This window comes from Etheostoma cragini, chromosome 12 (genome assembly GCF_013103735.1).
Source record: "Etheostoma cragini isolate CJK2018 chromosome 12, CSU_Ecrag_1.0, whole genome shotgun sequence".
Lineage (NCBI taxonomy): Eukaryota > Metazoa > Chordata > Actinopteri > Perciformes > Percidae > Etheostoma > Etheostoma cragini.
Genome location: NC_048418.1, coordinates 14985769 through 15010202, shown reverse-complemented (window position 1 = coordinate 15010202; position 24434 = coordinate 14985769). Strand labels below are relative to the sequence as shown.

The 24434-nt window shown below is 40.0% G+C and overlaps 3 protein-coding genes across 4 annotated transcripts in view; 2 read left to right on the top strand and 1 right to left on the bottom strand.

Annotated features, from left to right (window-relative positions):
• Nucleotides 1–2436: 2436 nt before the first annotated feature.
• opn7a (opsin 7, group member a) lies at nt 2437–9313 on the top strand. Its single transcript, XM_034888888.1, has 5 exons — nt 2437–2524; nt 3244–3406; nt 3735–3862; nt 7905–8239; nt 8672–9313. Exons 1-5 carry the CDS (start codon nt 2437–2439, stop codon nt 9308–9310), a joined length of 1353 nt encoding a protein of 450 aa, XP_034744779.1. The 3' UTR covers nt 9311–9313.
• A 3030-nt stretch (nt 9314–12343) lies between these two features.
• On the bottom strand, nt 12344–18158 carry ripk1l (receptor (TNFRSF)-interacting serine-threonine kinase 1, like). Of its 2 annotated transcripts, none has more exons than XM_034887743.1 (11): nt 17942–18158; nt 17414–17573; nt 16409–16565; nt 16103–16240; nt 15780–16011; nt 15493–15642; nt 14848–14924; nt 14637–14712; nt 13877–14491; nt 13624–13767; nt 12344–13231 (listed from the first exon to the last, which is right to left on the bottom strand). In XM_034887743.1, exons 2-11 carry the CDS (start codon nt 17569–17571, stop codon nt 12942–12944), a joined length of 2037 nt encoding a protein of 678 aa, XP_034743634.1. In that variant the 5' UTR covers nt 17572–17573; nt 17942–18158; the 3' UTR covers nt 12344–12941. The 2 variants fall into 2 exon arrangements, with proteins under 2 accessions (XP_034743634.1, XP_034743633.1); XM_034887742.1 differs by having other exon boundaries at nt 13877–14502; nt 14645–14712.
• A 4479-nt stretch (nt 18159–22637) lies between these two features.
• Nucleotides 22638–24434, top strand: part of dusp22b (dual specificity phosphatase 22b) — a 4532-nt gene continuing 2735 nt past the window's right edge. The window contains exons 1-4 of the mRNA XM_034887750.1: nt 22638–22882; nt 23284–23317; nt 23418–23500; nt 24269–24318. Of these exons, the coding sequence (XP_034743641.1) occupies nt 22862–22882; nt 23284–23317; nt 23418–23500; nt 24269–24318 (188 nt within the window). The 5' untranslated portion in view covers nt 22638–22861. The remainder of the gene's footprint in view (nt 22883–23283; nt 23318–23417; nt 23501–24268; nt 24319–24434) is intronic.

Sequence of the window (24434 nt, the reverse complement as noted above, 5' to 3'; positions counted from 1 at the left end):
CGCAAAGTACTGAACCTTGGGTCAAAAGTATTCCATTCTGAACTATAGAGACGTGCAGAACATAACAGCAAATGCCATAAAAATGGAGTCTTGGTTTGAATATTTCACTTGTGTACAGTGTAGTGTAGGGGTTGGACATTCCCACATTTGTATTGTGTGGGCTTCCTGCTCAATGACATGCATTTGAAAGGAAACATTAGCTAGAAAAAGGTAAAGGATGGGCCTTTTGGCTTTAATTTAAGATGGTGAACTACAACCCTCTAATTGTGCTCCTTTCGTTTTTAAACTATGTCTAAAAGGGGTTATGAATGCTACACTTGAAGTAAGCAATACATACCATACGTGATAGGTGAACACAACTCAACACCCTTGAGGCTGACACTCAGCACCTTAACCTTGGTTAGTCGTGCACTTTAAATCCAATATGTCAAAGGACAGAGACAAAACAGTCAATGTGTTGCTTTCCACTGCAGTGGACTAAATTATATATATGTATATATATATATATATATTTATATATATATATATATATGAATATATCCACTGTAGACAAACAGAGTGAAAACATGATTAATCTACTTCAACAGCAATTTAGGAGTAGGAGTAAGTAAGCAGCCATGAAGGCTTTTTTTAATTTTGGACTATTACGTCTAAGACTATATTCAAAGCAAAAAGATAAGGAGCCTGTGAGTGTGAGTGTATGGCTTTAGTCGTAAATTGACGTCATTAATTGATTAGAGCAGAGTGCAGTTAGGGGATCTGGAGGTCCGGCTCTGCCTCCTGCTTCTGTCTGCACAGTGCACTACAGGTGTAGTGACAGTCCGAGTGGGATCTGCTGCCGCTCTGACTGCTGCTGAGAGGGAGTGAGAACATCTCCGGGACTCCAGTTGGTTCAAACCATATATAGGCTACCATAAATATATATTAAAGGCTCAAAAGTGATTTTGGAAAAGGACTTTGATTGGATCAAGTGCAGCATTTAAGAGGATGCGGTAATTTAGGATTTAGGTAATTCAGCACTGGCCGAGGTAAGGACATTTATCTTTTATTATTTAAACACATAAGACTATATCTGGTCTTATTAGCAATGTATGTGTAATTGACTCAAATAGCCTTTTTGGCGAAATTGAGCACAGTAGGCTTTAGGTTACCAAACACGGCTACAGTTGTGTTGTTACCCCAACTATTCTTGCTGATGCAACACACTTTAGGGATTATTATTGATGTTTCTGGGGGTTATTCTTTTTTCTTTTCTTTTTTTCTATTCTTGAATTTGTGCCACCCGTTTGCACACGTGCATCATCAGCTACATAAGTGCCCTTGCCCTGCAACATCATAAAATAAAATTGGATAGTGATTAGGCCTCACTTTTAAAAGTGTGATTTAAACACAGAACACAGGATTAGAAACATGCTCCAAGACTGACTGGTTGTTGGACCCCGACCCTGTTAAAATCACCTTTTATTAATCTTCATTTAAAAATGCATTAATTTCGCATCTTTCACTGAATCTACTTCAGCTGTTTTAGTAACACTTGTGTTCCTCACACTGCAACCATGAAAGCGTTCAACAGCTTATAGCTTACAGTGACAGGTGATGCAGATGCTACAGGGCTGTCTCCAGTCTTCAAGCCCTCACTGTTTCCCTTTTTATATGTTCAACATGATAACATTATTACCAAACGACACTAAGACGCAGCTTTTCTGAATAAGGGAGGGTTTAAGGCAATGCAAACAAAACAGCAAAAGGTGAACAGGGGTTCAGTAAGTAGAGAGCCAGTATGAATAGATGCATATAGCATTGGAAAGTGGAAAAAGAGGAGAATAAGCCATTTACAAGGTCTGCTGCACATTGGAAAGATAACAATAAACAAATGGGCATACAGTTCTGTGTGTTATATAAAGGAGGATTTTCTGAAGGGTTTATGGTTCATGCATTGCCAGGAATATTACAGGCGTGTAGGACCAGCAAAATATGGTTTCTGAACTGCTGAGCATATTAGAATGAAGAAAATATGACAAACACCAGGCAACGTGTTTTGGTTCCCTGTGGTTTCTTATTGTTTATTGACCCTCAAACCACCCATTGATCTATGTCTGTCAGTCACCGTCCGATTTTAGCTGCTGAAGCGTTGGAACACAGACATTTAGAGTGTTGATGATGTGATCACGTGGCATCTTGAATGCATGTTAATGTGTTGGTCCTCTCCTTTGAATACCTTTCAGTTTAATGATATTGAACAAACCAAATGATGTAATATGCTTTCTGACTCAAGCTTGTCAAAGCTTTAAAACAACTATTTTTTGATTCTCACGGGGAGAAGCTAAAGCCGGACATTTTCAAATCATGCCTGTGACGGCACAAATTAAAAGCTAATGTATTATGAGCGAGACAGACCCTTGACATTGCTCTTGAAAAGCTCTGATCAGTTTTCAGATGGAGTCGTTAGATGAAGACATTGCCTTCCAGTCCAACATACCTGTGCCAATGGATACAACTCTGGCTGTGATCTATTTTGTTTTTGGTGAGTAAATTCTTCAGAAATTCAAACCTATTTTCTCTTTTTTATTCCTTTAACAGAAGATAACAAGTTACCAACACTAACAATGCTGTCAATGAGTTTTCAACAATTCTGCTCAGGCTGAAATGAGTAACAGCGTGAAGCTAGACGGCACACTGTGAAGCCTTGGAAGCTTGTACATTTCTGTATTTGTGACTGTGGTACTAGGTGATACTGTATTTAAATGCATCAATTCTAGCAATATTTACTCTAGTTAAATTATGTGGAACTCTCCACGCATAAATCCAGTCTGTGCTGATCAGTAAAGAAATGTAACTTTTAAAGCTTGTCACTGTGTGATGCTGTCCCTGCGTCCTGAATTTAAGAATCACCTGCAATTACACTACTTTGTTCACACTGAGCGTTGCTGGTTTATAAAGTATATTGATGGTTGTCTGATACCAAACACAGTTCCATCTGAACACTAGGTAGAAGTGTAAAAGCCTTAAAGTATATTATAGGGAATAGTTAACACTGGTGCAAAAAATAATATAGGGTCAATGCATGACAGAGCTGTCAATAGAACCTGAAAAAACGTGCGGTATTTCCCTACAAAGCTTAGCCTAGTGTGACATAATAATGAATACGTGAAAATTTTACAACCAAATTAAACAAGATCATTTGTGTTTATTGTTTGTATTGTGTGCCCAATCAGCACTGACAACATTTGGTCTGTTCTGCAGGAGTATGCTCACTGTTTGGCAACAGCACCCTGCTGTTTGTCTCCTACAAGAAAAAGCACCTTCTGAAACCAGCCGAGTACTTCATCATCAACCTAGCAGTTAGTGACTTAGGCCTGACTCTGTCCCTCTACCCCATGGCCATAACTTCAAGCTTCCACCACAGGTATTACACATGCCGTCCTACTGTAACATCAGATATAAAAAGCAAAGCAACAAGGACAAAATGGTTGTTCTGATCCCCAGACAACAAAATATGTTAATTTGAATTGTGCCGTAAGATTCTCCATACTGAAGGTTTTTCTATTAAATAAGACTCCTTTTTATATTTCATGGTTTGTTGAACTTATTAATACATGGTTGATTAGCGGTATGATTGTCTGAGAATTTAAAGATATGGCGTGTCATGCTCATGCTATTCTTCTATTTTCCCTCTCTCCATCTCCCTCATTGATCTTGTCTTTGTTCTCTTTTTATTACAACCTCTTGCGCAGGTGGCTGTATGGGAAAACAGCGTGCTCCATATATGCTTTTTGTGGCATGTTGTTTGGCCTCTGCAGTCTGACCACTCTAACCCTGCTAAGCATGGTGTGCTTTATGAAAGTATGTCATCCGCTCTATGGTAAGTCTTCAAAGAAGCTGTTTTTGCCCAATGAAATGACCCAGGATTAACCATCACATCCCTAAGTGGCAGATCGTTATTTTATCTGTGGAAGGAAGTAGACATAACGACCCCCTCCATACAGGTTTGCACATCAGCCTTTTATTGATAACTGACAAGTCCAGGGGCAGCACTCAATACGTATTACTTGTGATGTTGGCCAACGATGGTTACGTATTGTAACTCCAGATTCTACGAGTATAGCCATAGCCCTGTAAAAACTGATGCTATTGGGTTTGCCCCTCGCGCATGCGCAGTTGTGAAGATTTCTTTTGGGCCCTTGTTCCCCGCATGGGTCATTCTTACGTATGCAGTCACTGTATATTACAGCTGCGACACTAGAGATCTGCTCCCAACTTCAGCATTTTTCTTCAGCCAATGTTGGAGATGCAGGTGGCCTGAATCTTAGAGGGCTGTGACTATACTCAAATAATCTGGAGTTACAATACATAATTATCATTCTATTTTGTACAGGCTTTGCCCTTTAAGAGCTGTTGCTATTGGGTTAAGGGTAAAGCTGATGTAGTCAATGCCAAAAAACACAAGCAGATATTATAGTTCCTTTTCCATTTCACAATGTGTCATGTTTTTTAAGTAGCTAGGTTAAAATGTATCCTTTAAAAACCTCCATGACTGGTCTGCATAACGTTGTGAGGCCTTGTAAGTGCCACCAGAATGACAGGCAGGCTCTGCTCCTGAATGCGTGCCAGGAGGCGAGGAATCAGAAGGAAAAGGGAAAAGCATATGGAAGGGCTCTGAGCCATGGTCGATGGGAAAAGGCGTCCACACCAAGAGACGGATTGTGCAATGTGTTCATAGAGAACCACAGTGGGCAGTGTGCATTTTTGTTTTAGGAAAAGAAAATGTTTGTAAAAATTATTTGAGCCACTTAATCAATCCTTGTAAACTTCCCTTTGAAATTTGGATCAACAATATACTAAGCGCATATAGTCTCACTGTGGCATCTCACTTCCTGCGTGTTTACCTGTACATTTCTCTATGCCTAGCTAGACCTTCAGTCCCCAACTGCTCATGCTCTACCTGAGGTAGCTTTATAAATATTGATTCAGTAATTCCCATATGTTCCTTTAGCAGGTCAAAAAATAGATGTTTGCACACGTCTCAGAAACTGCAGTAAATAACAGACTCTGGCTAGAACATGCCCAGGCTGCAGTTGAAAACCCTGGGGACCATTGTGCCTGGTTTGCAGCAAACTGCAAGCACTAGCCAATTTTAGGACCATCTTTCCAGTAGTTTGCATGGCATGCATGTTGCCCAAGCCATTGGTGGCAACCCACTTCCATCCAGTGTTGTGAGCTACGTCATTTATACCACATACACCCAACTGTAGCCGATCAATAATAATCTCCTTACTGTGACTGCAACACATAATCTTTGTAATCCAATGGCAATCCCCTTCAGGTTCAAGCTTCATCTATCTATCAGACTTGTGATGGAAGGATAGTTTGTACCACAGGAGAACACATGATTAACATGATTAGGATTGGACTAGACCGGCTGCAATGGCACGTGAGTGGCCTAGCATTCTCCTGTACAAATATCCTTACCCTTATACCTTCAACCATGTACAGAGTGAAGAAGAATCGCCTGACCCTATGCCTCAGTAGGCAAAAAAAGGATCTGTTTCACAAAAGCAGAACTTATAAATCCAGGATAACTAACAAAGCGAGGCTTGACCTAGTTTAATCCGTGCATCCTGGCTTGGTGCGTTTCACGACAACCTAGCTAGGCTGAGGAGGAGTGACTTGGGTGAGCCAGGCTGAAGTAATTCCGATAGATGCACATGAACAGTTGTATATTTTGGACTAAAAGTAAACAGAATGGTTTCAGTTAAGAGAAATGGTACGTAAATGTATATTTTTAGATATCGCAATTTCTCACTGTTTTATTATCGCAACTTTGCTTCTTCCAAAATGTGCTTTGCTTCCTTGTATATGTGAGCATAGAAAAGATGCTGAAAAGTTGGACTTCAAAATCTAAGCCATTTCACCTCCCTGTAGTTTCATGAATGATCAGTTGTCTACACTATATAGTTATTGGTCCTGTGAACTAAGACTATAATTTAGTATACCTGTACAATTAGGACATGTTTTTATAATTGTAGGCTACAATCCTCTCCAATTATAGTTCCAGTTTACTGGAGCAAAAACAAATTGGGTGCTAAGAATGCCAATTAAAAAGAACATTAGTAAAATATGTAATCCTTTCTTGTTAAAGAACAGAAAAATAAATAAATCATCTAAAAAGATCTAGTGGTATCTGACCAGTCAGCCATTATAGAAACAAACATGTAGTATAGCACTTTATCAGCCTCACCGGCTATCACATGAATACATTTAAAAATAATGGTCACAATACTGTTAATAACAATGTTAATAACAGTATTTAACAGAACAATATGTACATGTTAATGCAGGCTGATAACAATAAGGTAAAACCACTGCTGAGTGAACAGAAAAGGCTCCAGGATTAATACATAATATCTGTTAGCTTGGTCAGGAGCAGGCTAGCTGCACAGACTGGATCTCTACGCTAATTTTGGTGCTTCTGCTTTCGTGAAACCGAGTCAGAGTTTAAATCATCCAGGATAAATGGGAAATCCTGGCTTAATCCGCCATCTAGGTTTTGTAAAATAGCCCTTAGTTGTAAGGGCATGAAGCTGCCAAGCACGCCAACTTTAGACAGCAATTAACCAACTAAAGAAATAAAGGATTTTAAATTGTGCACTATGAGTGTAAGTAAATTTCAAACAATACAGGTCAAGCTCGCCCCTCCCCCCATGTTTTCGTAAATGTCATAACTAACTGTAACTAAACCCCACCCCCTCCCCCAACCATCTTGTCGGGGATTGGCTGGAGTGTTTTGTTGTGTTTTGGTGCCTATCCTGTTCCCATAGTGTTTATCTGACGTTTACGACCCGTGTTTTCTCCTGAGATGGCTCTTCCACCATGTGTTCAGGGGGCGGGCAGCTAGCGGATTAAGGAGGCTTGCCTACAATTTGAAGAATTTTGCAGGAACTCATAGTGAACCTTTAAACTCTTCATGCAACTACTTCCATCACTTTTCATACATGAGTGTAACACCCATAGACTGTATATTAATGGACAGCGCATGTGCTACATCTGGTTTGTGGCGATCTACTGTGAATTGTTACATTTGCCATTAACGGGAGCAGCCATCCTGGATGCGGATGTGAGGATTTTAGACAAGGGGAAGAAGTGAGGGAAGAGCCCTTACACTCTACATGACGTCACACACTTCCACTGGCAATCACATCATAGCCACGCCCTAAAACACCCCCTGCTTTATCGCCGATTTGAAAATCAACGAGACCATAATTCAAAAAGTGAACACTATGTTGCGTTGCAGAAGACTTAGAACTAGCGATTGAAACCATAAACACCTTATGAAAATGTTTACTGAGGTAATAAATCAAGTGGGTCACTTTCTCAAAGACCTCTACAGAAACTGACCTTCTTTTGCAACCGCACGTGTTGCCCCATGCTGGAATTCAGATAGAATGCAGATTTAAGGCATTTCCGCATTTGCATTACTACGCTGAACCGGATGCGTTGTCCATTAATATTTCCAATCAGTGGTAACACCATGAATGCCTTCAAGGAAAGACTGTCTGAGAGTAAGTAGTGTTATTCTCATCTGAACGATTTACTCATCTACCCCTGATGGTAGTCATAAACACATTAGCCTTTAGCTGCAGTCAGATGCCATTAACTAATTTGTTTCAAGCAGACCCTGTCCCTCAATAAATGGACTACTGTTAGTGCTTCTGACTATGAGAAAATGCGGAAGGGATTGTGATGGGGACATTTCACTTGCACTAAAAAACTGGGTTATCGAACATCCTAAAGATTTTCATCATCAAATTTCAGCACCATTTTTGGGGGCAAATCTATAAATAATAGTTTTGCCAGAATCTTTTAACTACATGGATAATGAAATAGAACTTAATGTGTTTTCACAGGGAACAGGTTTAACTCTTTCCATGTCCGTCGGCTCATTGCCTTTGCTTGGGTCTATGCCCTGTTGTTTGCCAGCTCCCCGCTGGCCTACTGGGGGGAATATGGACCAGAGCCTTATGGCACCGCCTGTTGCATTGACTGGCGCCTGTCCAATCAGCATTCTACGGCACGCTCCTACACTGTGGCACTGTTTCTCTTCTGCTACATCATACCATGCTGTGTTATTTTAGCATCCTACACGGGCATACTGGTCACAGTGCACGCTTCCCACAAGAGTATGGAGCGGCATGCAATGAGGCAGACACACATAAGCAGCAACCAGACAATTATTGTTAAGGTAAGAGGAAAGTTTGCAATTATTTAATTGTAACAATATACCATTTAGCTCATAAAATATTTTGTGCTTTTAAACTTTCTGCTGGGGATCAAAGGTAAAATATCAAAGCTCCTTCTTGGAGATGTGTCCTCTGGAAAGTTCTTTGCTCATTCATTTGTAAAAGAAATTGCCATTGACCTGAATAGAGCCTTAAGTGATGGAGCTCTGCATTAGCATGAATTGGTTCTGGTTGTACAGTGATGGATAAGAGGCTATTGCTGTTTGATAATCATAATGAGAGAGAGAGCCGTAGACAGGTTGGGGGATGTCATATTTTTTTGTCTTTTAAATTTGATTTGTTGACAATACAAAAAAACAGAATAACACTTGTCTTACTACTACTTCAAAAGTACGTTTTTCTTTAACTTTTCTCTTCTGTGTTCTTTTTTCAAGCTAAGTGTTGCTGTTTGCATCAGTTTCTTAGCTGCATGGAGTCCATATGCTTTGGTGTCCATGTGGGCGGCCTTTGGACACATTGAGAACATCCCTCCTCTGGCATTTGCCTTGCCCGCCATGTTTGCCAAGTCCTCAACCATCTACAACCCAATCATCTACCTAATGCTGAGGCCGACCGTCCGCAGGATGGTGCGCAGCAACCTGGCTACTCTGTGTCACGCCTGTCTGAAGGGCTGCCTCTGCTCCCAGGAGCCACCTGCGTGCTGCTCCAAGCCGGAGATCAGGGTCAGACTATGCTCAATCCACAGACAGATCAACCATTTCCCTTCATCCAACTCCTCTGCTAAACCTCCTATTGTTGCATTCCGGGACCACAGTTGTGAGAAGTGCCAGGATGCTTTTGATTGCTACACACACTACCCTCGAATCTGCAGCATCACTAACGCTGCTGCCAATGGAGACTCATCTAAGGATCAAGACACTCCAGTTTCCAAAACACATGTGCAGAAGACACAACGCATATGCCGCAAGAAGTCTCAGCTGGCCATCATTTGTGCAAAAAGGACTTCAGAAATAGACAACTTTCATATTGATTTAGAGATGGTTCCAGGGCATGCAAAAGTGGCTTGGCCCTGATATTTCACTATATTCATGTGTTTACAGAATACCAGATATAAGTCTAACACTAACCAGCTCAGTTAATATGCTTTATGAGGACTGTGTGGATGTGGTATGATGGGATTGGTTTGACAGACAAAACATGATTAATGTATATTAAGTTTTAACTGTTAAAGCTGACAATCTGCACTTTCTTTTTGGACAAGTGCTGTGCAAATTCTTCCTGACATTAAGGGCTTGAAATTAGTTTAATGTCATTGACTCATTTTCTGCTAGCATGATCTTATTAAAACCTGGGTTAAGCCTCAGGGAATCAGACAATTGGCAGGGAACAGTTGAAGTATGACTGATGAATAACAACTATTGACTGATATTTATATAGTTATTACCATGTGAGTCTCACCATCTTACATAGATTTTATCCTGGATCATGGCTTTTTTTTGTGAACGGGGTATAACATGCCTTTGGGGATTTCCATGGTCAGGACTCTGTTCTGTTTAATTATTACAGCAACATGTGTACATATGAACCGAGAGCCAGCCCCAGTAGTTTACACTTGACAACTGAAGGTATACGGGGTATGGTGCTTGATCAATTATCTATGTACTATGCTGCGCAATTTTGTCTATCGACCTGTATGATGTGAACTTCAAGTCATTCTTTGTGTTGTTATGTATTATTCATGACAACTGAATATTTCTTCAGGATATTGTATATTTTGATGTCACTACAATAGAGGAAAAGGGAAGAAAAACACATGAAACAAACTATTTACTAATTATTTGGTGGTGAAAGACTATTAAGTTAATGTTGTCTGTAATTGTTGTGTGTAAATACATTGTGTCCAGTAAACATGACTGGAATTGGATTAAGACAATTAAAACTGGCACTCCAACTATTGTTTCCGTTTCTCTACCAGTCACAGAATTGTTACCCTCATATCTACTTATCCCATGTGCCTGTTGCTATTTCATCTATTTTTATTAGACTTCTGTGGTTTTACCAATTTCTTCAATCTTACCAAGATTATAACAAAAGGTACTTAATTAGATTGTATCTATCGATCAACAGGGTACCGTTTTAACAGCATCCCTGAATCGGATGTAATCACTGTTAAGAAACTAGAAAGCCTGTTCACATTTGTATCCCAAGACCTTATCAATAATCATACGTGGCATGGAAGGATTAAGATTCCTGTGTTTAGTGAAGAGATTATTAAACTTGCCAGGTGAAAAGGAACAGCAGTGGCTGTTTGATTTGCAAAAGCCGACTATCATCACATCTTTAAACCAATGCATGTGGGTCTTTTAAATGACAAAAGGGAAAATCAATCTCCCTCTCAGGGGTATTTGGGGGAGTAAAAGGGGATAATAAAGACAAACACACAGCTGTTTAAACTCGAATGCTCAGGAACAAATCTCCACATTATACAATAAACTGCCATGTATGAAATTGCCTGTTTTTAGAGTATTGTCTTAGTTAGTATATGCAGAGCTGCCTAGAATCTACTTTGGGCTTTGATGTTATCATTGTGTACAGGTATATTGGGTTAATGTTTTCTGGAGTGTTAACATGATGTTAGTTTTCTCCCAGCTGTGTGAACCTTTCAATTTCTTTGTACGTTGCATTGTGTGGGGAATAGTGTCCTTCAAAAGCAAAGTCAAAAACGTATGGGTATACTATATATTGTCTTTTTTAAAGTTTCATTCTTAACACTATCTTAGATTGAGGATGTAGTCTGGAATTGGGATACAGCTATATTCTGGATATAGTTGTGTCTATTATGGTTTGGGTGTTTGCTTTCTTTTTCCCCTTCTTTTTTTTGTTTGTTTGGTCCTGTCTCATCTCCTCATGTTTGTGTCTTAGTTTCTTTCCCGGTCTTGTGTGGTAGTCTGTCTTGTGTTCCCCTGTGAGTGTCTGTATGTTTGGTTTTCCTGTTTTATTTTGAGAGTTGTTCTCTGTCTCATCTTGTCTCTAGTTATACTTCTTGTCTTTCTGATTGTCCCGCCCCACCCTAATGTGATTCAGCTGATGTATCACCTGTTCCTCGTTACACCTCTTGTATTTAACCTCTGTATTCCCTTTGTCTTTTGTCAGATTGTTTGTGTATCTTTGTGCCGTGCTGTTCGGCGTCCTGTCCTGTTTTCCCTGCCTTTGTTCTGTTTTGGCATTGCTTTCCCCTGGACCTTTTAGGGATTTTTTGGATTTTGGGACTTTGTGTTGCTGGATCCTGCGTTTTTGTGTGAAATAAAGCCTTGTGAAGCTCTCTCCTGCTTTCTCTGATTTTTGGTCCTTCTTCCACTTAATCAAAACAGTGTCTAAACTCAGCTGTGTGTATTTTTTTATTACTTTATATTGATATCCAATAACTCGTTGCAGGAGATAACCAATGACATTCTAAACTAGAAACAATTTTAGCTCAAGGAATGAAGTGGAATTTATGAAATACACTTATGTTGTTGTTAGACACAGTTTGTTCAAATAATTAAAATGTCTTTAAAATAAATTTAGATCCAGGTTTGGGAGAGAACAGGGGGATGCAGTTTTTTGTGTGATCCTGGACGGAAGTCTATTGTGTACTGAGATCTATATTGACAGTGAGACCCAGTACAGTAAGTGACAATGAATTTTGTAATGAAACAAGACATGAACACATCTCAAAGACAATCTACTGTTCAAATGATGAGAAACCTTGTATTCCAAAAATGCTTCAGACAGTACAGCAGATTATCAGATTAAATAAAATCTGATGATTGGTATTACAGTGAATCCAGGCAATGAACACTCAAACAATTCATGCACTTTACTGTACTTTGGAGAAATGGGAGCACATAGTCTACAGCATGACTTAGATTAAAGGAGACATACTTCAATTTACTCATTTTATAGTATCTACAGAACAAATGGAAGACTACAATAATACACATGTATTAATGGAGTACTGCACTAAAATACCCCCCCAACAGCTCCTTACTGACTCATTGACCTTACCTGTGTGATTGTGTTGGTCTGGAATAAATGTTTACCACACACCATTTGATTAGTCAATTATTCAGTTAAAGTTACAACAACCATGCACAAACTCAATGGCTTTCCCATCCCACAATCATGCAGAGATCTATTTATAAAAAAACATTCTTGAATATTACTTTTGAAACTCTTCTTGCTACTACAATATATCATCTGGCACATGAATAAGAGAGATTTTTCCTTTAGGTCATTATTAGTTTATAGCAATTTAAAAAATAAACAATGATTTTAACTTCTAGATTAGAAAAACCTGAACCCTGACTATGTTCGTCTCTACTGCTCATAAGACGTTTGGTAAAAAAAGTCAGAGAGTGAGCTCTTTGGTTCTTATGAGTAACAAAAATACATTTTCTGGAAAGATACAATTGGGTTGAGCTGTTGAGATTTTGTCTCTCATTGTATCTCATTTTCAAAGCTTTGAGCTACACAAACAGTCTAAATTCAATTGTATTCGGCAGCAACCAAGACTATATTTCAAACCCGTTGCAAAAACCCCAAAATGAATATGGTATTTTGGTTTTGGTAAAAAAGGGAGCCTTTAAATAATGCAAAGAGTATTTTTTGCCCATCATAGGCAGAAAGTCACGTAGAGAGAATGAGGTAGACCGTTAATCAGATCTAAGATGATGAACTGCAGGCGTCTAATATGTTCTGGATGACATCTACGTTTACGCTGCCTTTCATGGCACGACAAAGCTTCCCAATTGTGCAGCCAACACTTCCTTCCTTCATTTTCCAACGATCCAGCATCTGGTGCACCATCTCTGGAAGGCCGTCCCGGAAACAGTCATGCTCAATGGTCTCTATTTCCACCTTGGTCAGACCTAGTCGCCGAGCACAACGCTTCCATTTGCCTCCGATGTTGTCTCTCAGCAGATCAAGGTGCTCCTCGGTCACAGCATGGTCCTCTGAATGACAGAAAAGACAAATCTATTAGGGCAAGTAGTTGTGTAACTCTAATGATAAATTGTTTAGAGTTTGATTCCTTTAGTAGAAAATACTGTCATGGACAATTTGTTGTGTCTCCATTGCTCATCTGACCTGCCACCCAAAACTGCTTATCTCTGTCTCAAACTGGCAAAAAAAACTGGATTACTTCATGTTTTGGACTGCATTTTTCACTCTCTTTTGACATTTAACAGCAAAAAATAAATAAACAAACAAAAACTAAATCTGCAGATGAATCAATAATATTTGAGAATGTTAGCCGCAGCCCTAATAATGAGTGCAACTGAGCAACAACAACAAGTGTACAGACAAACTATCACAGCTGTCACATGAAAGAAATATTAATGTTTACCATATTTTAGAATGCCTTCTTCAATAAGAGAGTTAGCTGAGGTGTTAGAAAGTGAGGAACTGTTGAAGGAATCGTAACTTCTGATACTCATCATGTTGCTGTTCCCAATCTGGATCCCCCTGGCATTTTGAATGAAAAGAGATCCTGGAACAAGCACAAAGCAAGAACACATAACCACAGTCTCTCCAGAAGCAGCTGTGAACACCTCAGGCAACTAGATGTAGAATTTACTGAAGAAATGCTTTACATGTACCTGGATCTTGCTTTAAGCAGTTATTGGAAGAGGTCAGGAGCCGCCCAGGACTGAGTTCAGGAGCAGATGTATCAGACACTGGGTAAGCTGGCCAGGACTGCTGGCGGTCATAGTGGGAAAGTGGATGTTGCTGGTTAAAGTGTGATAGAGAAGGGCTGCTGGAAGACATTGGCAAGTGGGATGGAGTATGTGTGGAAGAGTTCATAGAGTCATAGAGACCACCAGTAGGGCGATAACAAGCCTCTTCCTGGCTGGTGGGCTGCACCGGTTCAGCTTTTGTCCAGGAATGGACAGAGGATGCATTAGAGGGTCTGTCTTTTTCGGGTTGCCCGATAGCGTGATCTGAAGGGCTGAAGTGGTCATGCAGGAAAGGATTTAAGTTGTTTGGATGGTAGGAGTTGGCAACGTCAGGGTCACAGTTATAGCTACCAAGTTTGTGGTACTGAAGCTCCCGACCCAGTTTCTCCTCCAAAACTGGACGGGACCTGACTGCCTTGGCGTCTGTCTGAACAGACTCCACAAGTGACTCATATTGGATGTCATGCATGTCCTCAATACTGGCTTCAACAGGCACAGGTACACTTCTGTCTGAACTCAACAAAGGAGCCGGGCAATCTGCAAGGTAAGACGAGAGGTTAAAGCAATAATGTTACTCCATCCTTTTTTTTGTTAAATGTCTAGCTTTCTGAGCATTTACTACTACAGCCTGCACAGCTGGACATTAGAGTGTGTACAGTGTATGCAAGCCAACAGTGCTCACCTGCCGGGAAAAAATCTGGGTCGATTGATAAAGATTTCATCTTCTCAACAAGGTCATCTGGGCCTTCATATGAAATCTGCATTAATAAAGAAAAAAAAAGAAAAATCACACAGCGAATCAAAAGAATTTAAATAATTTCATCAGCTTTACTTTATCTTCAAATCTACTCCTCAGTATTACCACATTCAGTTCAAGAAGAAAATATATTTACCCTCAGATCCTGTAAATCTTCCTCTACGTGGGGTTCAAGCTTTTCCGTGTAAATAGGAAAGAAGAAGTCGTAGCCCTCTGCAAGACAAGGAACAGTGAGGGGACAGGATGAGAAGAGCCACGTAATAAACTGAAGGGGTCAAATCACTTAGCTGGAAATTCAGGTTTACATTCTGTAAGCCTGTACAACATAGTGACAAAAACTCAATAACAGCTTAGGGAACCCTGCTGAAAGTGTTCCTAGCATCACAAAATGTTAAGAACTTCCTTTATATTTCAAATCTAGAGGACCATTTTAAATATTCTTTTCACTCAACAGCAGCAATATTATAACAATGTTACAAGATCATATTTGTATCTTTAATGTGCATATTAGCTGCTGAGTAACTAAGAGACATTAAATAAAATGTTAAAATAAAATCAAGCCTTGAATTCTATAAATTAACTGCTTTGTTTCTGATCACATTTTACTTTATGCTATACATGTCTCACTCACTTACTCACTCACTCACTCACTCACACACACTCACACTCACACACACACATCTTCTAAGGCCAAATTCGCATATCAGGCGGTCTTTTAGCAGGAAGGGAGTCTTGCAGCTCAGTTCTGCAGCTTTTTTCTCACACACACACACACACACACCTGTAAACGTTGGCCGCTGCAGCGGTGTGTGATCCCAGCACCTCTTCATGAGATGAATTATCTCTACAAGCGTGTTGTCTGGAATAAGATTCTCTGCGGGTCGGTCGCCGTTTCGGACACACTGGCTGATTTGTTCGTCACTTCTTGCATCTGGACATAGAAAAGACACTTTGGTTGTCTGCAGGAAGTTTACCTAATGTAGTTAGGAGTTATGAATCTACAACAGTGCATAACGATTTAATTAACCACGGGGAACATGCCTCTTGTTATTAGGACTGGCAACTCACTTGCATATGGCTCTTCCCTTGTGAGGATGACCCAAACCACAATTGCAAAGCTGTAGACGTCAGACTTCTCAGTAGAGGGTGTATGTATACTCTCCAGGTGCTCAGGGGCCATGTAGCTCAGTGTGCCGGCACCTCTCACCCCTGCTGATTGACCTAAACAACTCTTCCTGCGAGATTCCTCCTTTGTGAGTTTGCTCCATGTCTGACAGGTGGCCAGGCCAAGGTCTGCAATCTAGAAGACAAAGAGGGAAAAAAATACTTTGCCATGCCAATGCTTGCTGTCAGAATTGAGAACGGTGTCATGGGCCAGGTGTGTAATATACCTTGATGTGAAAATCCTTGTCCACTAATATGTTTTCAGGCTTAATGTCCTTGTGTATGACTTTTCTCTCTGTGAGATACACCATCCCTTCCAAAATCTCTAAGATGATTCTGCCTTTGATGGATATTGGCACAGGGACCTGGGAAAGATTTACCCGATTAGTACTATCATTTGTGTGAAAATACCATGAGGGATTTGAGGCAATAAACTATGGATAAAATCTAGTGGAACTACAGTACATGAGTTACAGACATTATTTAAGAATGTTTCCCTTTTCAATGTGACTACTGTTATTAAACTGTCTGACCTTCTGTAGCATGTCCGACAGGTTGCCTCTGGGTAGGAGTTCCATAACTAGTGAGCAGTCTCTATCTTCCATGATCACACCCAGCAACTTGACCACCCGTTCATGGTTCAGGCTTGCCATGATGTTTCCCTCCTCCAGCAGCGACCTTTTATTCTCCCTGGAAAGTGTAGCAAAAAATAGTGAGGACTGAATATCTGCCAGACAAGTGGAATACATACTAATTTTGAGTCTAATGGATGCACCAATGATGACACTACTTTTTACGAATCAGATATAAATCATGGTGTGATCCATATTAAAAACAGTGTCTGTGTGAATGTCATAAAATTCAACGTTTCTGCCATAAGTTACGTTCATTCAGACAATTTTAGTGCCACATAAATCAATTCCACTTCCACACAGTGATGTACAGATTTGAAATTCCAGATAAAAAACACTTGTATTGGATCAGTATTAGGTACCGGTACCCCAGAGATTTAGGTGCCTCCCTTGCAGGATATATAGGAAATTAGAAACTGAAATCACACGCTGCAATAAGAATAGGAATGTTTTTTCAAATGAGAAGTGTTGTAAATGTAAGAATGTGCGTCCGCAGAGAAGTAGTTAACGAGGTATGTTATCTGACAAAAACAACATACATCCATGGAAAAAAAACAGATGGTTGACCTACATCCGCATTTCAAATAAACTCAAGTCCCTATTGTCCATCTAAAATAGGAAGTTCTTAGCAAAGCCGTTTCATGGGGCACAGCCTGGGGATGGAAATTGTTAAAATACCAATTAGTATTATAATACCCACTAGCCACCCAATAAAACTAGACTTGCAAAGTATTTTACACAGGCTATTCTTCCATCAATATCACATATTATTATGCTGTCATAACTACATCTGTCAACGACAGTCTCACTGTTGTGTGGAGAGCCTGTCTGGCACATGATTCAAGTTACTATAGGCGAGGGGGAATACCCAGCAGACTCCTTTCAGTAAATACAAACCTAACTTACTCATTGCGAATAGGGCCTGTATACAAGGTCTTCAACACCACCTGGCCGAGGGTAACATGGTAGCACAGGTAAACTTCTCCAAATCCTCCGTAGTCCAGGGCCTCTTTCTTGATGAGATCAGTCGATCTCATATGAAGTGATTGTGGCGCGGTGGCCATCCCTGTTTAAAAGTCACAATAAAGTACAACAACTCAGCAAAAAACGAAGTGCCTAAAACGTGTATGTTGTGAAATAAGCTACAGCAAATGCAATTACATGCGAGTAGACAAAACTGGATGACAGCAGCGGGGACTCAGACCGTGAATACGTTTAAAACACTTTGCCAGACGGAAGATGTAGGTAAGCTAACACCGAATGTTCATGTTAACGTTCACGAAAGTTTCGGCAACAAGCCAAACTTAGCTAAGCTAGCCCTCGTAAGGTTAACCAAACCCTTCACCCGACAAACATTACACACCCCATTAGTTCAATATCACAAACAGTGAAGTAAAACCGTGAGCTTACCATAGACCGGTCTATGGAGCTTACTTATTATAGTGCTGTGCAATCCAAATAACGTTAGGGAACTTCCTCGTTCAAAAGTGAAACCTGGCAGGAGACGTAAAAAACTACAAACAGCCTCACGAGTCGATAACAGATCAGGACGATTAGCAACACCAGTGTCTGAAAAAGGTCTAAAAAAACATATTCCGTAACAAAACACAAATGAAGGATAGGATATGAAGTTGCTTTCTTTCTAACGTAGTACATTTTAAATGACTTTACGAGACAGATGTTACTCAGATACAGGAACATTGTAAATCGTGTCGTGTGCCATTGTCGCCACCTACTGGGGAATTAAAATATCGCAGACTTAAACAACCTTGCATTGCCTAGTAGAATTGTATGTTGTTATTTGAGATTTGATGTGGACATCGATACACTGTTTAACTAGACAAACAGCATCTGTCATATGAACAAAGCTTTTACAGAACCAACAAGATAAATAATACGTTGAATGTACATTTTCACATTACTAATAAAGTACCACAGCTTGAATAACTCTAGCGTAATAAATACATAAATAATGAACTAGTTCATTGATAAAACAAGCATTTATGTGAAACTAGAGTGGGAAACCACCTTGCAGCCTCTGACAGCGTGGGTGAAGAATGACATCTAGGGACATTTTGGGCAGCCTATCTGTGAACACCCACACTACAAATTCTTCCCTTGCACACCAAAGCCACAACAAAGCAGTAGTGTCAAATTTACCTGTATTGCACTCTCTCGGTTTTCTGGTTATAATGTTGCATTGATGGTTATCTCCATATTATTTGGAAAACGTTCCAACTATGACTGATTGCAGTGTTTTGAGCACTGTTAGTGTTGCAGATAACACACAAGTCTCCAGAGAAAACGCCCTCGTTTGCATGAAATCCCCTTTCCATTCACAATTAAAATTGTTCGATGAATGATCTATGACCTGGATCAAGTGGCTATTAAATATGCATTATTAGTTGTTTGCAACAAAAATTTGGCAAATTATAGGTCCATTTGTCTTGAGACTAATTGAGGCCAGAATAACTGGAGTATTGTCATGAAGGCAGAGGGAATCAGCATTAAGTAGACTGACAACCAACTCTGTTTTCCAGCTCCAGCCATGGTACAAGAGGCCATTAATGCCTTGTGAGGCAGCACTCTGTGTAGTAGGCAGACACCTCCTCCCAATCAAGCTGTAGTCTGGTGGTCACACACTGTCCCACATAAAACTACAACAGATGGTACAACAGACTAACACAATGATAATCAGCCAGGTACCCTTATTTATCTGTAATAACACCAGTTTCCTATGCTGTTGATTGGCTTCTTGACACCTGACCCAGGCTTCTCACTAGTTTACTGGTCAGGTGCCTGACTCTTAAATACCAGCAGGGTCCATCGGAACTGGCAAAGGTGAGCCTTATTTGCCTGCTGCCACCAATGCACAGGTCCTGGATTGCCTGCCACGTCTCAGGAGAGACTGATCATCCACTGTTCTCTAGTGTTGTTTATTTTCTCAGGAGAGGGGTAATTTAAGCTCTCATATGCCCACTTATCATGTTTTAAAAGACTTCCCAGGGCAGAGTCATATCCAGTTGGACATTTTCATTGGCTGCACCATTGTCTCTTCCTTTCCAGTTTGACAAGCTTCTCAAAGGAGACAGTTTTCCAGATGTATCTTTCTGTGGTGCTGACAAATGTCTCTTCCCCTTTTTAAATTTTTTAAATTTTCCAAATTTAATACAAGGACAGTGCACATTAATGGACATTTCTGTCTGTTCATCTGCAGTCCCTAGACAGATTGTAACAAGTCACCCTAAAAAAGTAAAATTACATATTTACAGAACAACATACCAATTACAATACATTATGCATTGGGTAAAAAGTACTACTATTAAAGTTAAATATAAAAAAAAGATAAGTTAAATATACAATAGGAACAAAGCTGACCAACAATCAGATGCATCAGACAAAGACATAAACACATGGACACACAAAAGGCAAGAAGCCAACAGGGGGCAGCAAGAGCAGGTCTAACGGTTAATGGAAATGTTGACAGCTCTGACTATCAATAAGCAATTTTTTAAAACTGGATCTTGAATGTACTATATGTGTTTATTTTTCTGAGGGTTATGGGTGTGAGGTTCCACTCATTAACAGCGCAAACAGAAAATGCAGTTTGGCTAAATACACTATTTGTGAATGGAATGACACAATCTCCCCGTTCTGCACCTCTGGTTCTGCTCTGATCAGATGTTTGAATGTTGACAAACTGGTGGAGAGGGGTGGATGATAAACCGTAAATCGCTTTATAGACGAGACATAGAATTGAATATTTGACCATGTTTGCCCAGTTAAGTAACCTGTGTTTTTGTAGCATTGGACAATGATGAGAAATGATTGGTTTCTTGTCCAGAATTTTAACTTTGTAAAGTGATTGCTGAGGTTTCAGAGATGTAGCACTAGCTTGTGACCAGATGGGTAAACAGTAAGTGACATGGAAGAAGATCAAAGAGTGCATGTACATTTTTGCTGCCTGTGTGAACATTTGATTGTGAATGTATCTAAAATTACAGATGGTGAATTTGATTCTATTACAGACCCTTATCACATGTGATGTAAATGACAACTTTGAATCAATTAAAACCCCCAGATATTTGTATTCTGACACAATTTGCAGCCAATACTAAAACACCCAGCTCAACATTGAAGTTTCTGTGGGGCTTGGTGAAGAACATTGCTACTGTTTTTGATTATTACAGTTTTTGAGTAGTATTACCATGCACATATACTACGGTGTCATCAGCATACATCTGCACAGAGACATCAGAAACATCAGAACAAATGGACGGGAGGTCTTTTGTATAAAGTGAGAACAACAACATCCTAAATTTGATCCTTGAGGAAGACCGGTGGACAGATTAAGAGCGGCTGAATTAAATGACTCTGACACAGTGGGAGTGGTCAGTGAGGTAGGACTCAAACCATGTAAGACCATCTGACAAAAAATTGTAACTGTGTAATTACATCAGAAAGACTTTGTAGTTGACAATGACCAAGGCCTTCTTGACATCCAAGAACACTGCACCCATAACCCCACCTCTGTCCAACATGCCTCTAATGTTTTCTGTAAGGTAGCTGGTCGCAGTCTCGGCGGAATAATTCGCTCTAAAGCCAAACTGCATATGGTGTAGTATTTAGATGGTTAAAATGTGTTTTGCTATCAGCAAATGTACTGACTGGTCTGTAGGTTGAGATGGAATGAGGGTCACCACTTTTGAAGATGGAAACGTCCATAGCTGGTTTCCACATGCTTGGGAACATGTTTTGTGAAATGGACAGATTGATAATTTTGGTAATTCAATTCAATTCAATTCAATTCAATTCAATTCAATTCAATTCAATTCAATTCAATTCAATTCAATTCAATTTTATTTATATAGCGCCAAATCACAACAACAGTTATCTCGCAGCGCTTTTCATAAAAGAACTGGTCTAGACCGTACTCTGTGATGTTATTTACAGAAACCTTAAAATTCCCACCAAGAGAAAAGCACTAGGCCTCAGAGGCAAGGAAAAAACTTCCTTTTAATGGTAATGGGGTTTGTGAATGATGTGCTGAGCTCCTTGAGCCTCACTGTGTTCATACCAAAACTATCTTTACATGCTGATGATCTAAGTGATTTAATGCTCTATGCTTCCGCCGATACTGTGATGCTTCTTAAACTAAAAGCTGATTCACATGTATCTACTGAAGGAATTGATGTGTTCTCAGGTGTACAATTGTTTGCTATGTTAGCCACAGAATCAATAAAATGGCAAGTGAATGCCTCTGCCTGGGGTTTGGTAGGTCCCTCAGGTATTACGTTTGGTGTCAGGGAAGCCATTTCTAATGATGTGAAGTCACAAATGATGCTCTGATGTTGGCAAGGAAGACTACCCAAGGTATAGGGAAGGAAGAGACCCTGTGTGAGGCCAGTGTGACTTATCACCTCACCGTCCTATGTTAATGGGTGGTTCTTGGTGCACACCCTTTCATCATTCAGCACTATGCATTAGCATAGGAAATTGGGGCAAAGGGTAAAAACTACTCAAATATTGCTGATAAGCAAATCACTTAGTTTGTCTCTTCCTCTGGTGTGAAATTTGAGGTTAGTGTTCTGAACAAGGAATTGCATATCTGCAGCAAAAGTCCATAGTCACTCTCTCTCTAGACTACAGCTGGAAAACACAAATTAACCAACTTAATTACTAACAGTGTGCATACAAGGTATTTGTTATTCAACAATGAGGAATGGCCATCTCTGAAAACCATCTTCGAGGAGCTTAAATATTGGTATATTTATTCAAACCATTCCCAATTTTTTGCATGATGTTTCAAATAGACTAATTGTCATCTTTGAATACTGAGGCTAATCTAATGTATCTAGTTTAACACAAAGACAGTCTTACATGGACATAAAGTTGACATCTGAGAATGCAATGAGTTTATATTCTATTTCACTTTATGGTGGCTTCTAGACTATTGTGATGGCCTATTTTCACAAGGGGGTGTTGGCTAATTTGGCTCTGGTATGTTGCAGTCTGTTGTATTTTAAAGTTTATTTTAGGGTTTAGTATGCTGTCATCGGGCCTGGGGGGCTGATTACTAATATTCTCATCACATCCAACAATAAATCCAGGACTGGCTTTAGACCACACCTGTGTTATCTCTAAACGCCGCTCTCCGTATATCATTAAACTACAACTCCCAAGATTCATCGCAGGGAGCTTGGGAAGCAGTTCTCGGCTTGCTCGGACGCGGAGCTGCTCCATTACAGCGGGATTGGGAATGCGTCAAGCCGCTGGATAAGCATTTTTAAACAACGAGGAAACACTACGTGGCCTTTCTTTTCACTTTTATATTTTTAGGAGGGATTTTTCAGCATGGGGAATGGCATCAATAAGGTAGGATTCTCATATATGACACCCGACTAGCGGTGCACACACATACACACACACAAGTGGTGAAAGTGTAATTATGATCTTCAGTAGAATCTTTCAGGTGTTCATCAAAAAAAGACTTCTGAGTTTGCGATGATTCAATAAGAGAAGACGTCTTCAAAATAACAAACATACACTTTTTTATGTAGCCTAAGTGGTTGAACTATGAATATTTAGGATGGTGATTGTTACTTTGTTAGTCATTCTAGTCACATGATATGGCGGATTTGAACCTATCATTTATAATGATCATTTCATATTGTCAGGGTGTCGTTTGAGTCAGCTTTCAATCTCCCTCAGCTGCTGATATCACTGATGCTTTGACCATGTCTGCTTCATGTTTACATACGTCTCTGTCCTTATAGATCCTGCCTGACTTGTACTTGGGGAATTTCAAAGGTCTGTCTTAGTATTTGTATTATTATTATTATTATTTTAATCAGGTTTTTGTAAATGACAGCACATGCCCATTGTTTCTGGTGTTATTTCTTTTTGTCAGATGCAAGAGACCGAGAACAGTTAGCCAGAAACAACATCACACACATCCTGTCCATTCATGACAGTGCAGCTCCCATCCTCCAGGTGAGAAGCTCTCCAAATCCTTGTTATACATATAACATCTTTGCCCCTAGTGCGCATCTTCAATTTCTCAGTCATCTTTTAACAAGATTGATTAAGCAAATGAGAAAGAAAAGATCTGATTGGCTGAGCCCCCTCTTGGTGTATTAGTACAGTTCACATGCTTAGAGCTCTTACTCCTGTCTCACACCAGTCCATAAACCAGTCTGTCAGGTCGGTCTGGAAGAGGTGCCATGCTGCCTCTTGAGTTGGCAGTCCCGAGTGAGGGAGTAGACAATAAGCAGGCGAGTTTCATACTCATGTGATAGGAATTATCGTGAAAAATGCCAGTCAACAACAGTTGGTTTCGGTCAGTGTGCTGAGATGTGTGCCTGCGTGGGTTTTAGAGTAGGTGGTTGTTCTTGCTTCAGCCAGTGTGGACTGTGCAGTCTTGATTCATAATGTAATTAATATTACAATTTTATTATTTATTTGTTTTCTAGGTTATTGATTTTGATGTTAAGTTTCTCCAATAGCTGCAAGTACAAAAGCAGCTTCTGTTATCAATCTATTAAAATGGGGCATGCACAGGTATGAAGACAAATCTGCTTAAAATTGCCTCTGTTGTTCCACATACAATTGCACAGCCTTTGTTCACCAGCAGCAACACACATAAAACCTTAAGAGCGTTGATGTCCAAGGTTGTTTGTCACCTGCTGGCTTTTAGATTTGCGTTAAATGCATGAGAGCAAGTGACTGCTGACAGGCAACTACTAATACTTTGTCCCTCAGGAGATGACCTATCTCTGCATTTCAGCAGCTGACCTGCCCACACAAAACCTGTAAGTACCAAAATGTGCAGCACAGCAACACAGCACAGAACAATGAGAGAGAGAGAGAGAGAGAGAGAGAGAGAGAGAGAGAGAGAGAGAGAGAGAGAGAGAGAGAGAGAGAGAGA

What these genes read in the sequence shown, in the direction of transcription:
- opn7a (XM_034888888.1), top strand. Translation starts at nt 2,437, where the DNA reads ATGGAGTCGTTAGATGAAGACATTGCCTTCCAGTCCAACATACCTGTG. An exon ending in TGTGATCTATTTTGTTTTTG is followed by an intron (nt 2,525 to 3,243) that starts GTGAGTAAATTC and finishes TCTGTTCTGCAG; the next exon opens with GAGTATGCTCACTGTTTGGC. An exon ending in ACTTCAAGCTTCCACCACAG is followed by an intron (nt 3,407 to 3,734) that starts GTATTACACATG and finishes CCTCTTGCGCAG; the next exon opens with GTGGCTGTATGGGAAAACAG.
- ripk1l (XM_034887742.1), bottom strand. Translation starts at nt 17,571, where the DNA reads ATGGCCACCGCGCCACAATCACTTCATATGAGATCGACTGATCTCATC. An exon ending in AAGATTTACAGGATCTGAGG is followed by an intron (nt 14,713 to 14,847) that starts GTAAATATATTT and finishes TTATTAATGCAG; the next exon opens with ATTTCATATGAAGGCCCAGA. An exon ending in CTGCTTAAAGCAAGATCCAG is followed by an intron (nt 13,768 to 13,876) that starts GTACATGTAAAG and finishes TGCTTGTTCCAG; the next exon opens with GATCTCTTTTCATTCAAAAT.